This window comes from Protopterus annectens, chromosome 2.part0, assembly GCF_019279795.1.
Source record: "Protopterus annectens isolate FY-2018-M chromosome 2.part0, PAN1.0, whole genome shotgun sequence".
Classification (NCBI taxonomy): Eukaryota; Metazoa; Chordata; order Ceratodontiformes; family Protopteridae; genus Protopterus; species Protopterus annectens.
In genome coordinates, this window is record NC_056728.1 from 970,661,120 (window position 1) to 970,677,840 (window position 16,721).

A 16,721-nucleotide genomic window follows, 5' to 3' on the forward strand; every position below is an offset into this window, starting at 1 on the left:
AACCCACAGCTGTAGCCGCTCCTTCAGTAGTGTGAGAGATCAACTGCATAGACGAGTTGGATATAGATTCCAGGGTTGCAAGCTGTGAGGCAACTTTGTCGCGTACCTCATCAGAGACTGCTTCTGCTAAGTTTATGGAGAGTTCTGAGATTAGGTCTCTCTGGATCCTGGTAGAGTGTGCCAAGTAATTCAAGCACTGAATGACAAAGGTTGATGAGGCAAACACTTGCTTCCCTAACCTGCCCATTGCCCGAGACTCCCTGTTTGGGGGGGTTGGACAGTATGGCTTGCAAGCTCTTTCTTAGGGGCCACCGCCACCACCTTACCATCTACCGGTAGGCCTTTGGAACAGTGTGGACTTTCTTCTGGAGGGGACAGAATTTTGTCTGGTCTCCAGGGGACTGGTTCAACGGTATCAAGACTCTTCCATGCATGCTGCACAATGAGTTGGACTAGTTCATCTGCAGGCAGTGTCACCCAAGAAGTAGAGGGTCGAGCAAAAAAGCCTGCAAGAATACAGACTCCTCAGAGGAGAGGGTTGGTGGCCTTCCAGCCTTCCCACTGTTTTAAGATTTCCAGTAAGTCTCCAAAGGAGACATCTTCAGGGGGCGACCATGGGGACCCCTCCACCTCATCGCAGTCTGCATCTTCCGTGAAGAACTCTTCGACAGAGTCCATGTGCTTCATCTTGCCCAATCTCCTGTGTTGTACCTCCTCGGCGGGAACATCCAAAGAGGACACAGAAGACAGGGTGCCCTGTGGTAGGGTATACTGAGGCTCTTGTGCTTCACGTCCCGATGTGGTGGAATGAATGTGTCAACTGTGCACCAGAGGGGGTAAATGTATGGCACTCTGATGCTGAGGGAAACATCTGTCTGCCTGCAGAGGCAAGGGCCCTCTCCATCACCTGGAAAGCTGGCCTGCCCAAAGAGAGAAGGGAGCCCAGAACCGAAAAAGGACAACATCAGAACCAGAGTCACACCCCTCTCAGATGAGCCCACTCCCAGGGAAGGAGCCCCAAGAGGACTTGGTGTTGGCAAGATAACAGGAACCGCAGCGGATGGTACCATAGAAAAAAATGAGCGCTGCACTAGGGGTAATGATGCCAGCAGCCCAGTCATGATCCCGAGGATGGCTCGGCTCTGAATGAGTTGATGGTCAAAGGGTCAGCTCAGAAACCACGGTGATGTCTACCAGTGATACCGAAGAAGCTGGAACCGGGGATAGGCGTTGGTGTCAGGGGCTTTGATACCTTTAAGGAGGTCAAAGGAGGAGTATACCTAGGAGTCCATGGGGAAAAACCCTTGGCTCCACGTGGGAGGGAGGGTTTAATAGGGGTTATGATTCCTCTGGCCACTAGAAGCTGGTCCACAAGTCTCAACACATCAAATTCTGTCAGGCTCCTGGAGGAACAGGTTGATATCCCTGACGGAGAGTCAAGGTCGCTCCAAGAAGGGGCTACATTGCTGATCAAAGAAGGGGTCTGCCTTGAGGGAATATTGAGTGTGAGGGGCTGTACCTCCTTTCAACACCGTGGTCTCATGAACAAAGATGGAGAAGGGGGGGAGTGATCAGTGTAGGGTAAACTATTTTTGGTGCTGAAACGTTGATTGGAGTTGATGTAGTAATTAAAGGCATGGTTGATGCAGCAGTCTTTATTGGTACCGTGGGTGGTACAGAGGTGGATACTTGCAGTTCTGCAACTGAGGAAGGCACTGTGGATTGGGGTTGAGTCCCTGGTGCCGAAGTTGATGGTGTCAATTTTGGCCTTCGGTTCTGAAAACAGAGTCAGTGCCATGGGGTGAAGATGGGACTGACTGGCTCTTACATTTGTGTTCTTTCTTGGGAGGACGTGAACCCTCTGACCCAGAAATAGACTCTGCAAAAGGAGTTTTTAGTAGGCGCTTGAGTATTAGTTTGTTTTTCCTCTCATTAATCATGCGAGAACTAAAACTCTTACAAATTTCACACGGAGGTTGTATAGACAGATGAAGAACACTCCGACAGTAAATGCAAAAGGTATGGCCGTCTGAATTTGGCATTTTGCGACCACACTGGCCGGACTGTTTAAATCCAGTTGTTCCTTTCTTTTCCAACATAGCAGAGGACGGCAATCCTACACACACACACACACACACACACACACACACACACACACACACACACACACACACACACACAGACACACACACACACACAATATCAACAGAGAAAAAGAAAGAAAACTCTAAACTGTTTCTTTTAAATAGCTATATAGACAGATAAAAAGGAGGAAAAAAGGCGGAATACCAGCAATGGTATTAAGGAATTACCTCAGAGGGTAGAGGGGAAAGGCCTGTACCAGCAATGGTACTAAGAATACCCAAAATCGGTAAGAAAAGAGAAAGGGGGCACTAAAACAGGTATAGAAACTAGCTACAAACTAATAAAGTAATATATAATACAATCAGTAAGAAAAACTATCAAAAGAAGTTTTAATAGAAAAAATTCTAAAACACTTAGCTGAAAGCTGGCTTGATATGTCTTGCTAACTACACAGCAAATGAGATCTGAGGTAACAGGGAGAGGGGCACTACGGGTAAAGTTTAGCTCGAGAGTATTTTGGCTGGCACAAACTTGTCTTAAGGCTGACTCAGTTCTGAGGATGGAACTGACATCCATCAGTAAGAAATGAATGAAGATTAACAACATCAGATGCAAGTATTAAGCAACAAACCACAGAGGTGTTTTCCAGAAACTTTAGCCATCAATAGCTCTTACTAATAAAGTATGTAAAATTCTGATGAAGTTAAACATATGAAAGTTGTTGTAGTTTATATTCTTAAATAGAAAAATATCTCTTGCCTTGATTTGGTGGTAGAGGGGTAGTGATATTGTACACAACCTTGTCAGGTTCACTCTTTGCATCTACAAATGACAAGTGGGAAGGCAGAATTACTGTTAGGGAATCTTCAGGTGCCTAAAAAGGAAACAAAAACAATATTAAAAATTCATTACAGTATTAGCTTTGTTTATTTTTGTTTAAGACGTTGCAGACACTATTTAGGTTTTGAAAGTTGGCAACCACTTTTTACCATATAAATTAATCAGCAGCAATATTTATTTTTCTTTTTTATATTTTTCATGAGGAATTTGAGCACAAATGATCAGTTGAAGCCAGGTAAGCATACATGCCATGACTGAGATGATGACATCTAAGTAGACTAAACTGTTTTCTCAGCACAGGGAAGAAAGTACAGTTTTGTACCTACCATAAATGTAGATGTCCGAGAGGTATGCATCTGCAGTCCTTACAAATGGGTTGTCCTGGCCTCAGGCAGACCTTCGGTCGGCCGGATTCCAAAGTCTGGGTCTGGCCTCGGCTGATGTCGCACTTCACCCGACGTCATAGTTGCAGTTCAGCGGGTATAAAGGCATCAGCCGACACCATTTTCCTCAGTGTTTCTTGCCCCAGATGCCAGGTGCCCTCTATGAAGGCTAAATTTGGATAAATCCAAATGTTTCCAAACAATAGAGAGCAAAAATAGAAATAAACATGTATATACATATATACAAACAAATACACCATAATAGATTCCCCCAGCTAGCTACAAGATGGGCAAATACCCTAGGAGTACCACAGAGGGGAAGGAGGGTGGGTAATCCTGACTGCAGATGCATACCTCTCGGACATCTACATTTATGGTAGGTACAAAACTGTACTATGTCCTTCAAGGATGCATCTGCAGTCCTTACAAATGGGTAGAATACCATAGCCAAACTGGGGGAGGAGACACTAAGGAGGTAGTAAGAGATTATGGTGTAGTTAAGATCCCTTGCAAAACAGCAGTGGCAAAACCTGCTCGGGATCTGGAGTATAATGGAAGATTATAATGCTTGGCAAATGTATGCACGGAGCTCCAAGTAGCAGCCTCTAAAATGTCTTTGGTAGCCACTCCTCGTAAGAAAGCAGTAGTAGTGGCTGTAGCCCTTGTGGAGTGAGGTCTGATGTTTTCTGGAGTTGTCTTTCCATGAAAAGAGTAACAAAATCTAATGCAATTTCCTATCCATTTTGAAATTGTTTGTTTTGAAATTGCTTTTCCTTCCACTCCTGTTGCATATGCTACCAAAAGCTGGTCAGTTTTTCTATTGTTCTTGGTTCTGTCCAGGTAGTAGCGCAATTGCCTGTGTACATCCAAGGTATGCAGTAATCTTTCTCCCCTGTTCTGCGGGTTGGGGAAGAATGTTGGTAGGTGTATTGCTTGGTTTAATGATACCCTGGAAACCACCTTTGGCATAAAAGTAGGATTAGTTCTCATGGACACTCTATCCTGATGGAAAATAAGGAAGGGCTGTACTGCCATTAATGCCTGTAACTCCGAAACCCTTCTAGCTGAAGTGATCGCAAGCAGGAATGCAGTTTTCCAAGATAAGTACTGTAATTCTGCTGTTGCTGCTGGTTCAAAAGGGGGAAGTGTCAACTTTTCTAACACAAAGTTCAAGTCCCATGTAGGCAATGGTGGTTTCCTTGGTGGCTTTACATTTTTAATTCCTCTGAGAAACTGCCTGAGCAGAGGTTGAGAAAAGACTGGAGGATCCGTGTTGTATTCTGCTGAAATTGCTGATGCATGAATCTTAATGGAGGAGTAAGACAGACCATTGTGAAAAAGCTCTGCTAAGTATTCCAGGATGTTAGCTATGTTTGCCAAAGATGCATCCACTCCTTTTTGCACTCCAAATGAGGTATCTTTTCCATTTTGCTGAATAAGTTTTCCTTGTTGAGGGTCTGCGAGCCTCCAAGATAATGTCTTTAACCCTTTGAGATAAATCTGGGTTATTTTGCCTTATGAATGTTCCAAGCAGCTAGCTGCAGTGTTTTCAAGTTTGGATGCAGGATTTTGAAGTTGTTCTGTGTTAGTAGAAGAGGTAGCAGGGATAGAGGCCATGCATGTTCCCGAGACATGCTTCTCAGTAGCGGGTACCAATGTTGCCTCGGCCAGTCTGGAGCTATCAAGATGATCCTCGGGTGATCTTCTTTGATCTTCAGTAGCACTTTGTGCATCAAAGGAAGAGGTGGGAATGCATATGCTGTCAGGTTTTCCCAACTGAAGGATAGGGAGTCCACCTTCCAAGCAAGTGGGTGGTATGTCCTTGTGCAGAATGTGTTCAATTGGTGGTTGTATGGGGATGCGAACAGGTCTATTTCTGGCAGTCCCCATTTCCTTGTGATGGTTTTGAAGATGTCTGGATGCAGCATCCATTCGTGGGCATCCGTGGTGGTTCTGCTTAAGATGTCTGCTAGTATATTTTCTTTTCCTGGCACAAACATGGCCTGGAGCTGAATGTTGAGGCTCAGGGCCACCTTCCAGAGGTCCATTGCCATCCGGCATAGAGGGTATGAATGTGTGCCTCCCTGTTTGTTGATGTACCACATAACTGTGGTGTTGTCTGTCCTTATGAGCAAATGACCCTGTTGAAGAAACGGTCTGAATGTCTGAATTGCCTGTTTTACTGCCAGCATCTCCTTTTGATTTATGTGCAGGTTCATCTGGTCTTGAGTCCATAAGCCTTGTATGCACTTGTCCACCATGTGAGCCCCCGAACCGAGGTCTGAGGCGTCCGTGGTGATAGTCTGGCTTGGGTGAGGCCTGTGGAAGGGTAGTCCTTTGTTTAATTGACAGGCCTGGGCCCACCACTGGAATTCTTGCTTCAGGGATGGATTATTGGAATTTGGGTTTCTAAGCTGTGCTTGTGCTGAGACCATAAATTCCTCAGGTACTGTTGCAACTTCCTCATATGTAGTCTGGCATGTGGAATCAAAATTATGCAGGATGCCATGTAACCCAGGGCTTGCAGGATTTTTCTTGCTGTAAGGTGGTCCTGCACTGTTAATGCCATGAAATAGAGTGGTAGCTGCTTCTGTTTTTCTGCTGTGAGGAATGCCATCTGGCTTGATGTGTCCAGTTCTGCACCCAAGAAGGTTATCCTCTGGGATGGTATCAGCCTTGACTTTCTTAAGTTGACTGTGTATCCCAAGGCTTGCAGCAGGTAAATAACCTTTTTCAAATCTTTTGTTAATCTGTCTTTGCTGTCCGCTTGTAACAGGCAGTCGTCCAGGTATGGATAAATTTGAATTCCCTGAAGCCTGCAATGAGCAATAACTGATGCCAGGCATTTTGTGAATACTCTGGGCGCAGTAGATAAGCCAAAAGGCAATGCTGAGAATTGATAATGCTCTGATCCTGCAAGAAATCTGAGGTATCTTCTGCAATTTGGTCGTATGGGGACGTGCAGGTATGCCTCCTTGAGATCCAGAGTCACCAGCCAAGACTCCTTGCCCAGCATGGGAAGAAGTTGCTGTAGGGTCAGCATCTTGAATTTTGGAACAATGAGATATGTGTTTAGTGCGGACAGGTCGAGGATAGGTCTCCATTGTTTTTCCTTTCTTGGAACCAGGAAAAGTCTTGAATAAAATCCTTGTCCTTGTTCCATAGGCGGTACCTTTTCTATAGCTCTCATCCTTAGTAAATGATCTATTTGCTGTATAGCGTTTATCCTTTGGTTTGGAGGTAGGTTTGGCATTCCTCTCTTCCTTGGAAGAGTATGGAAGTGAAACCTGTAGCCTTTGTCTATTGTCTGTAAAATCCATTTGTCTCCTGTAATGTAATGCCAATTTACTGAAAATAAGGCTAGCTTTCCGCCTAAGGGTGCTTCCAGTTGTTCCCTGGTAGGCGGTTTCAGAGCCAAGTCACTGTGATTGTCCTGTGGAAGTGGTAGTGGCTGGATCTGTGGCCGCATTCTCTGGCTGTTAGGCTGCCACTGACGTCCCCTGTAGGCACCTCTGGATTGACCTCTGCCTCTTGGGCATCTATTTCTGCTTCTCTGTGCTCTGGTGGTGTCTGGAAAGGACCAATTCTTGGAAGGCCAGTTCCTACTAAACCTCGGAGGCTGGACCTGTAAGAAATCCTTGACTGTCTGGACAGATTTAGCTTTTTCTTCCACCTTCTTCAACACTTGTTGTGCAGGGGAACCAAACAAACTGTGCTTTTCCATGGGAGCATCTAGAAGCTTGGACTTTACATGGTCTGGTAAGGCTTGCTCTTTTAACCATGCATGCCTTCTGATCACTGTACCAGTCATAGCTGATCTAAAGGAAGCCTCCAGTGCTTCATAGCCGCATTTTAAGGAATGATTACTGACCTGAGTGTTATGCACCAAATCCTGAAGGGACTTACGGTCTAAAGGCTCAGTGGAGGACAGTTTTTTAGTTAGTTGATCTAACAGAAATTCCTGATACTGAATCATGTGGAATTGACAGTTTAAGGCCCTAGCCGATAGAGTAGCAGAAGTATAAAATTTTTTACCCCATCTCTCTAATGCCCTTGATTCTCTTTCAGAGTGGAGGGGGTTCTTGGAAGATGCAGTTGCTACAGCTTTTGGGCCCTGTGAAATAGTCTCAGGATCTGCAATAGGAGTCTTATACAAATGATAATGTGTGTCCGGAACCCTGTAGTATCTGTCGGGCTTAGCAGGGGCCGGAGGAAGGGAGTCAGGGGCAGTACAAGCATCATTAAAAGCATCATCCACAACTGTAAGTACAGGAGGAATAGCTAAAGGCCTATGCTGTGGTAAATGTAAAAAGGTCCTAAGCCTTTTTCTAGAGTCGGAAAAATCCTGGCCTTGCCATTGAAATTGTTCCCTCATAGCATGCAAGGTTTCCCCAAAAGAAAATTCCTCAGGAGGAGAGGCAGAAGGTATGGAATCCTCTGCATCAGAGTCCTCATATGGAGAATAAGGGCCTTCTGGAGGATCTGTATTTTCGGAATCATCAGAGGAGTAATCTGAAGAAACTGGCTCAGGGGGCTCTGCTCTAGGCCTCTTCTCTGGAGGTGGGTGAGAGGCCCTGTCAGGGCGGGACTGGGCTCCCCTGATCAAGGAAATGAGATCCTCTGCTAGACTAAGCATTTGAGTACTGGAGCTAGGCCTGTGAGAGGGGGCTTTAGCAGGCACGGCCTTTGAAGATTTAGCTGCTTTAGCCCTGGCAAAAGCCTTAATTGACATGGAAGCAGGGGGCCTAGCAGCTCCACGTGCAGGAGTAGATATATCTAAGGGTATAGTATCTGATAAATCCTGTGAAACTGTAAGAGCAGGAATTTCCGTAGCAGATTCAGCCATGCTGGATGAGGCCTCGGTAGTAGGAGGCATGCCGGCAAGGAAGAATCATGACTCGGTTTCAGCCGAAACCGAGACACTTTAACCGCGTTTCGCCGAAGTGTCGGTCCTTTTCCTTACGCTTTTAGCTAAATGTGAAGTCGGAGTCTCCGGCATGATATAAGCAAAAGCGAGCCAAAAACTCCTCAAACTCCGACCGACGCCTAAGTGTCCGGCCGGTTGAAGGAAGCACAGGCTAGACAAGCTGCTACGCCGTGGTCTGGGCCTAAACAAGGTAGGCAGTAAGAGTGGAAATCTTTATGAGGTATTTGTTTCCCACAAGTTAAACAGTTATTCACTTTTTCTGACATCGGCTGAGGCAAGAAAGAGTCCCCAACGGGTACTTAGCTTTTAGAAGTCTTCGGTAGTAGTAATCTCTGGTTCTGACCGACCGCACTTGCGAACAGCTTCTGCTGCGCAAGAAAGACTGGGGAAAATGGCATCGGCTGATGCCTTTATACCCGCTGAACTGCAGCTATGACGTCGGGTGAAGTGCGACATCAGCCGAGGCCAGACCCAGACTTTGGAATCCGGCCGACCGAAGGGCTGCCTTGAGGCCAGGACAACCCATTTGTAAGAACTGCAGATGCATCCTTGAAGGACATCTTAGCCTTATCTTTCCTTCAAAACAGAAACATAACTTGATGAAATGTTCAAGGAATGCAACTGAGGCAACTACCTAATAAGGAGAATATTTTTTTAACAGGAAATATCTTTAATAAATCATCACATACGACATAAGCAATCATACATTTATATAAATGAAAACAAACCATATGGATATAATTCTAGTTGGAAACATTACACATCACAAACCATGTTGACATTAATTATAGTTATAAACACTATGCATCATTGATAATCTATCAAGTAACTGTCAGTCAAACATTACACAGCTCATTCAAATCTTACCTTATTTTAAACCTTGTTCCTCCTCTGCATGTACTGTTCCCACAGTTCACATTTTCCTATGAATTTGCTCCTACCCTTTTCTTAAGATCCCAACTATAGTTGTTTTATCCCTGTTTCTATACTCACTACTTCTCGTAAAGTTGGTTTAGACTTTGATTTCCATTTCCTAGTAACTGCTTTTTGGCAGCCAACATAATTAGACTCAGCAAGGCCTTACTGTGTACAGGCAATTCCAATTATGTATCACAGCTCAAAAAATGTATTTCCTCAGTTCACCAATTTGCTCACCCAGTATTTCCTACAGAGCAGTCTGCATGGACTCTTTAAAGTCTGCCAGTTCATTACACACCCAGAAAATATGTTCCCAGTTACCTCTTTCTTCCCCATCACACCTCCAACATTTGCTGTCTGTCTGAAGAAAAATTCTCTGGAATCAACTTCGGGTATAAAAATACCTATGTAAACAGTTCCTACCAAGGATCTTAAATCTTCTAGACTTTATTTCATGGTAGGGAGACATGCATATATCCCCCAAACCGTTTCTTTGTGAGTTGCTTACCCAATTTCTCTTTCCAATCCTTTCTAACCTCCTCTGACTGATTCTTATGGTTAACATGCAATATTTTGTATGCTTTACTAATTATTCCTGGCTTCTCTTCTAGATTCTACTAGACCAGTGCTGGTCTTTCACTTAGAAACCCCTGTCTCTTTCCCTTTGCCTATACTCTGAAGTCAATCATTGATGGGGAAGGCAATCTCCGTCCTGCAGTCCACATAAATTTGTTTATTTAAATTTGTTGACCAGGAGTGTCCGACTGGACGTAGGTCCATTTTCAGCGGAGGCCCGGGGAGAAAAGCTCCACAGTAAAATAAACAGACAGTAATTACATTGGATTACATAACGATTAACAATTTAACAAAGCAATTACTTACAATATATTTACAGATGAGGAACAAAGTGCATCAGTAGACAACTAGAATCTTTATCTGTGAAGCACATAACAGACATTAACAAATGTTACAATGAGAAGTTCCTGCTGTATAATAAGTACTAGGCTTATGGGCATCTGAGCTTGCAGATCCTTGTATTGCCTTTTTTCAAAAGTCTTTCAAGTCCAGCAGTGGGCTTTGTTCTCTGCATTTACATGAAAAAGTCAAGGGGTTTTAGTTTCTGTGTGTGCACTACAGTGATTTATGTGGACAAAGTGCATCTGCAGATTTAACATATGCCATGGTACAATAAAACGATGGTGGAAGATGTCTTGTTTAAGGACTCCCTAGAAACCTTTCCCTCTTTAATTACTTGCTCCCAAATACCTTGGTTCTTTTACCAGTTTTTGCCAATACACTCAAGCCCCCTCTTACCTACTGTCTGTATCTTTAACTGCAGTCACCCTTATAGGCTGAATCTTCTTTCTCCATTCCCGTCTTGGCTTAGTTCATAGAATACTTTCTGCTACTTTATAAAAATAATATTCTCCATGGATTTTGTCACTCTCCTTATCCCATCCTCATCCAAAACCCCAGTCTTTCCTTGTTTCTTGACCTTACCCCTGTTTCATCATCATCTCTTTCCACTTTTAATTATAGGTTTCTGCTTGTGCTAAGTATGGGAGCCTTAACTGTTGTTATGTCTTTCGGCTTTTCCTGGTTAGGGGTTGCCACAGTGGAACTCTGGTCTGCTAATGATTGGCAGCGAATTTTTTACGTGCCGAGTTGCTGGCCCTGATGCACAACCTTCAATGAAGGTACGCCCATTCACGCATGTCTCCACACAGAAGACGCTCTAGCTGAGAATCGAACAGGACAACGTCTTACTGTGAGGCGACAACGCTACCCTAGCACCACTACCGCAGTTATGGGAGCCTTAACTGTGTACCTCTGAAATGCCCCTTCAAATCTGGTAATCCCAAACCAAATAATAGACTAATCTTAGCCTCAAAAATAAAGGACCAGCTCATAAATGAAGTGTATTAAAATAAATAATTTTGAAATAATTTTGTATCCTACAATACAGTGATTAGACTTCATATTTTGATATACAAATACCTATTCTTTGTAAGTCTGAAGTCACAACAAAAGCTATATTTGTTTTTAAGTACTTTTGTGTGTTTTTATCTGTAGATAACTACTTGCTACACTTTTATGCTGCATCAACTACATGGCTATTCGAGCCCATGTTTGACCCCGACTACAAATGTCTGTATCTGTATAATGCTTCAGACCTTCTTATAACATTTTTAGGACAAAACACATGGATCTTTTTTATACAGTGTAATGCAATGTACCTAACCAAGTTGCATAATGTCAAATATGTACACACAAGTGAAATATGCAATTTACATGTAGCACTTAAAATGGCAAAAAGTACAGTTTTGTACCTACCATAAATGTAGATGTCCGATAGGTATGCATCTGCAGTCCTTACATATGGGTTGTCCTGCCTCAGGCAGCCCTTCGGTCGGCCGGATTCCAAAGTCTGGGTCCGGCATCGGCTGAGGTCGCCCTTTTCCCCGACGTCAGAGCGCCTGGGGTATAAAAGCGTCTGCCGATGCCATCTTCCTCAGTTTTTCTTGCCCCAGATGCCAGGTGCCCTCTAAGGAAGGCTAAATTTGGAGAGATGAAAAAATTCCAAACATGCACAGCAATAAAAAACAAATACACCATAAAAGATAACCCCAGCTAGCTAAAAAGAGGGAGAGGTACCCAAAGAATACCACAGAGGGGTAGGAGGGAGGGAAAACCTGACTGCAGATGCATACCTATCGGACATCTACATTTATGGTGGGTACAAAACTGTACTAGGTCCTTCAAGGATGCATCTGCAGTCCTTACATATGGGTAGAATACCATAGCCAAGCTGGGGGTGGTAGGACCTAAGAAAAGGATGGTGTAGCTAACATGCCCTGCAGGACTGCAGTAGCAAAGCCTGCTCTGGATCTGGAATATAAAGGCAAGTTGTAATGCTTGGAAAATGTATGCATGGAGCTCCATGTAGCAGTTTCTAAAATTTCCTTTGTAGCCACCCCTCTTAAGAAGGCTGTGGAGGTGGCTGTTGCTCTGGTGGAATGAGGCCTGATGTTAGCTGGCACAGGTTTTCCGTGAAGAGAGTAACCGAATCGAATGCAATTTCCTATCCATTTTGAAATTGTCTGTTTGGAAATTGCTTTTCCTTGTACACCAGCAACATATGCTACAAAGAGTTGGTCAGTTTTTCTGTAAGTCTTAGTTCTGTCCAAGTAGTAGCGCAACTGTCTGTGAATGTCCAGGGTATGCAGAAGTGTCTCTCCTTTATTTTGTGGATTTGGAAAGAAGGTAGGCAGGTGGATAGCTTGGTTCAGTGAGACCCTGGATACCACCTTTGGCAAGAATGAAGGATTGGTTCTCAAAGAGACTCTGTCCTGATGAAAAATGAGAAATGGTTGTACTGCCATGAGGGCCTGTAACTCAGATAACTCTTCTTGCTGAGGTTATGGCCAGAAGGAAGGCAGTCTTCCAAGACAGGAATTGCAGTTCTGAAGATGCTGCAGGTTCAAAGGGAGGTAGAGTTAATTTTTCCAACATGAAGTTAAGGTCCTATGTAGGCACTGGTGGTTTCCTTGGAGGGTTGATGTTTTTTATCCCTCTTAGGAACTGCCTTAGCAGAGGATGAGAAAATACAAGTGGATCAGTGTTGTACTCTGCTGAAGTTGCTGAAGCATGAATTTTTATGGAAGAATAAGAAAGGCCATTATGGAGCATTTCAGCCAAGTATTCAAGGATATGTGGAATGCTCATCACTGTCTGATCTTGACCCTTTGCGGTGTTCCAGGTACGAAATCTTTTCCATTTTGCTGAATATGCCTTTCTTGTGGAAGGCCGCTGAGCTTCCATGATGATATCCTTTACCCTCTTGGATAGGTTCTCCTGGCGAGGAGTCAAGGTATTTTCCAGGCTGTCAGCTGCAAGGTTTTTAGGCTGGAGTGCAGAGTTTTGTAATTGTGCTGTGTCAGAAGAAGTGACCATTGTGGTAGAGGCCATGGTTTCATGCGTGACATGCTCTTCAACAGTGGATACCAGTGTTTTCTTGGCCAGTCCGGAGCTATCAGAATCACTTTTGGTTGCTCTGACCTGATCTTCAGTAAGACCTTGGTCATTAACGGTAGAGGTAGGAATGCATATACTGTTAGAGCATTCCAGCTGAAGGAGAGGGCGTCCACTTTCCATGCTTGAGGATGGTATGTCCTTGTGCAGAATTTCTTCAGTTGATGGTTGTGGTTGGAGGCAAAAAGATCTATGTCCAGCCTTCCCCATGATTGTGCTATCTGAAGAAAAATGTCTGGGTGCAACATCCATTCGTGTGGATCCATGATGTTTCTGCTTAGGCTGTTCGCCAGTACATTGTCCTTTCCTGGTACAAACTGGGATTGCAGTTCTATATTGAGTCTTAGGGAAAGTTCCCAAAGGTTCATTGCCAGCCTGCAAAGAGGGTAGGAATGGGTACCTCCTTGCTTGTTTATGTACCACATAACTGTGGTATTGTCTGTCTTTATTAGCAGGTGACCTTGATGCAGGAAGTGTTCGAAGGCCTCTATTGAATGTATCACTGCCAGCATTTCCTTTTGGTTGATGTGCAGGCGCAATTCTTTTCATGTCCATTGCCCCTGAATGCATCTGCCCTCCATGTGAACTCCCCATCCATGGTCTGAGGCGTCCGTTGTAATGGTTTGGCTGATATGTGGCTTGCTGAAAGGCAGACCCATGTTTGACTGGCTTGCTTGTGCCCACCACAGAAATTCCTTTTGAAGGCATGGAATGAGGGGGATCAAAGCTTCTAGGCTGTGACTGTGTTGAGACCATAGACTCCTTAGGTACCATTGTAGTTTCCTCATATGCAACCTTGCTTGTGGAATCAGAAGAATGCAAGATGCCATGTAACCCAGGACCTGCAGGATTTTCCTTGCAGTCAGCTGGGTTTGTGTTGTCAGATTTCTGAAATAATCCGGTAATTGCTCTTGTTTTTCTTCTGTGAGAAAAGCCATTTGGGTGTTTGTATCCAGTTTTGCACCCAGGAAAATTATTCGTTGGGATGGAACAAGTCTTGATTTCTGAATGTTGACTGTGTATCCCAAGGCCTGTAGTAGGCGGATGGCATAGTTCAAGTGTTTTACCAATGTTTGTTGGCTGTCCGCTTGTATAAGGCAGTCGTCCAGGTATGGGTATATTTGAATCCCCTGAAGTCTGCAATGTGCAATTACTGATGCCAGGCATTTCGTGAATACTCTGGGCGCAGTAGATAAGCCAAAGGGCAATGCTGAGAATTGATAATGCTCTGAACCTGCAAGAAATCTGAGGTGTCTTCTGCAACTTTGTCTGATAGGGACATGCAGGTATGCCTCCTTGAGGTCTAGAGTTACCAGCCAGGACCCCTTACCCAGCATGGGAAGGAGTTGCTGTAAGGTCAGCATTTTGAATTTTGGCATGATGAGATAAGTATTCAGTGTGGACAAGTCCAGAATAGGCCTCCATTGCTTTTCTTTTCTTGGAACAAGGAATAATCTGGAATAAAATCCTTGGCCTTGTTCTGTGGAAGGAACCTTTTCTATTGCCTTCATTTGTAGAAGGTTGGAAATTTGCTTGAAAGCCTCTGCCCTTTGATTTGGTGGCAGGTTTGGCATGCCTTGTCTTTTTGGTAATGTATGAAAATGGAATCTGTATCCTTTGTCTATTATTTGCAGTATCCATTTGTCCTTTGTAATACTGTGCCAATTTTCTGAGAATAAAGATAGCTTTCCGCCCAAAGGTGCTTCCAATTGAGCCCTGGTTGGCGGAGTCAAAGTCAAGTCATTGAGATTGTCCTTGTGCAGTAGTTGTAGGTCCTGCACTACCTCTCTGGTTAGGAGGCTGCCATTGACATCCTCTGTAGGAGCCTCGAGCTTGCCCTCTACCTCTGGCACGCCTGTTTTTGCCCCTTTGAAATCTGTCTGTGTCTGGAAAGGACCAATTCTTAGAAGGCCAATTTCTGCTGAATCTTGGTGGTTGGACCTGGAGAAAATCTTTGACTGTTTGTACTGATTTAGCCTTTTCCTCAAATTTCTTTAAGACCTCTTGAGCTGTGGAACCAAATAACTTTTGTTTTTCCAGTGGTGCATCCAGAAGCTTTGCTTTACCATGATCTGACAGTGTTTGTTCCTTCAGCCAAGCATGTCTACGTATGACTGCACCTGTCATTGCTGACCTACATGAAGCTTCCAATGCATCATAACCACACTGTAAGAAATTGTTGCTAACCTGCTGGGAGTTATGCACCAGATCCTGAAGCGCCTTGCGATCTAGGGGTTCAGGTGAGGTTATTTTTTTATGCAATTCGTCTAACAGATACTCTTGATACTGTATCATATGGAATTGACAATTTAATGCTCTCATAGAAAGTGTGGAAGAAGTATACACTTTTTTACCCCATCTCTCTAAAGCCCTGGATTCCCTTTCAGAAGGAAGTGGATTTTTAGTAGTGGTGGTTGTAACCCCTTTAGGGCCCTGGGAAATAGTTTCTGGGTCAGCAGAGTGGCCCTTGTAAAGGAATAAATGTGTGTTCGGGACCCTGTAGTACCTGTCGGGTTTGACAGGAGCCGGAGGAAGGGAGTCAGGGGAAATACTAGACTCAGAGTACACATCTTCTATAACATTTAAAACAGGAGGAATAGCCAAAGGTCTAGGCTGAGGTAAATGCAAAAAAGTCCTTAACCTCTTCCTGGAATCAGAGAATTCCTGGCCTTGCCATTTGAAATGCTCTCTCATGGAGTGAAGGGTCTCCCCAAAGGAAAACTCTTCGGGGGGGGGCGAGGGAATAGATTCCTCTGCATCAGAATCCTCGTAGGCCGGAAAGGCCTCCTCCTGGTAGTCTGACTGGGCAGAGTCATCTGAGGCCTCATCAGAAGACTGGGGATCTGTCTGCTCAACCCTGGGCCTTTTGCCTGGAGGTGGTTGAGAGCCCCTGTCTGGATATGGCTGAGAGCCCCTGATTAAGGAAATAAGGTCTTCAGCCAAACTTAAAATTTGTGAACCGGTAGAGGATCCCTGAGGAATAGTCTTGGGAGGGAGAGATTTTGGCTGTTTAGCAGCTTTAGCACATGTAAAGGCCTTAATGGACATGGATACAGGAGGCCTGGCTGCCCCACGTGCTGGAGTAGTTTTATCAACAGAAATGGTGTCGGATATTTCCTGAGCACCGGTTTCAGACGGAAATTCTATGACAGACCCAGTGGTGGCCTCCGGTACCGAAGTTACTGGCTGTGCGGTGTCGTCGGTCTGAAGGAGTAGAGATTCGGCTTCAGCAGAGACCGAGACACTTGCGGTAGGCCTGGGTGTGAAGTCGGCCGAAACCGCGGACCGTGTGTGTCGGTCCTTATCCTTCCATTTTTTGGGTAAATGAGCTGTTGGAAGCTCCGACGGCATGATATAACAGAAATTTTCCCCAAAATATTCCTCTGCAAACTCTGCCCGACGCCTAAGAGTGCATTTATTGAAGGAAGCACGGGCTGTACAGGCCAAGACGTCGTGGTCTGGGCCTAGGCAGGGTAAGCAGTAAGAGTGGAAATCCTTATGAGGTATTTGTTTCCCACAAGTTAAACAATTATTAA

The 16,721-nt window shown here is 44.5% G+C and overlaps 1 protein-coding gene across 1 annotated transcript in view; it reads right to left on the bottom strand.

Annotated features, from left to right (window-relative positions):
- The window catches only part of LOC122792799 (extracellular matrix organizing protein FRAS1-like), a 4,352,848-nt gene that overhangs the window by 2,221,286 nt on the left and 2,114,841 nt on the right, over positions 1-16,721 (bottom strand). Inside the window, exon 33 of the mRNA XM_044060368.1 lies at positions 2,845-2,959. Coding sequence (XP_043916303.1) covers positions 2,845-2,959 — 115 coding nt within the window. The remainder of the gene's footprint in view (positions 1-2,844; positions 2,960-16,721) is intronic.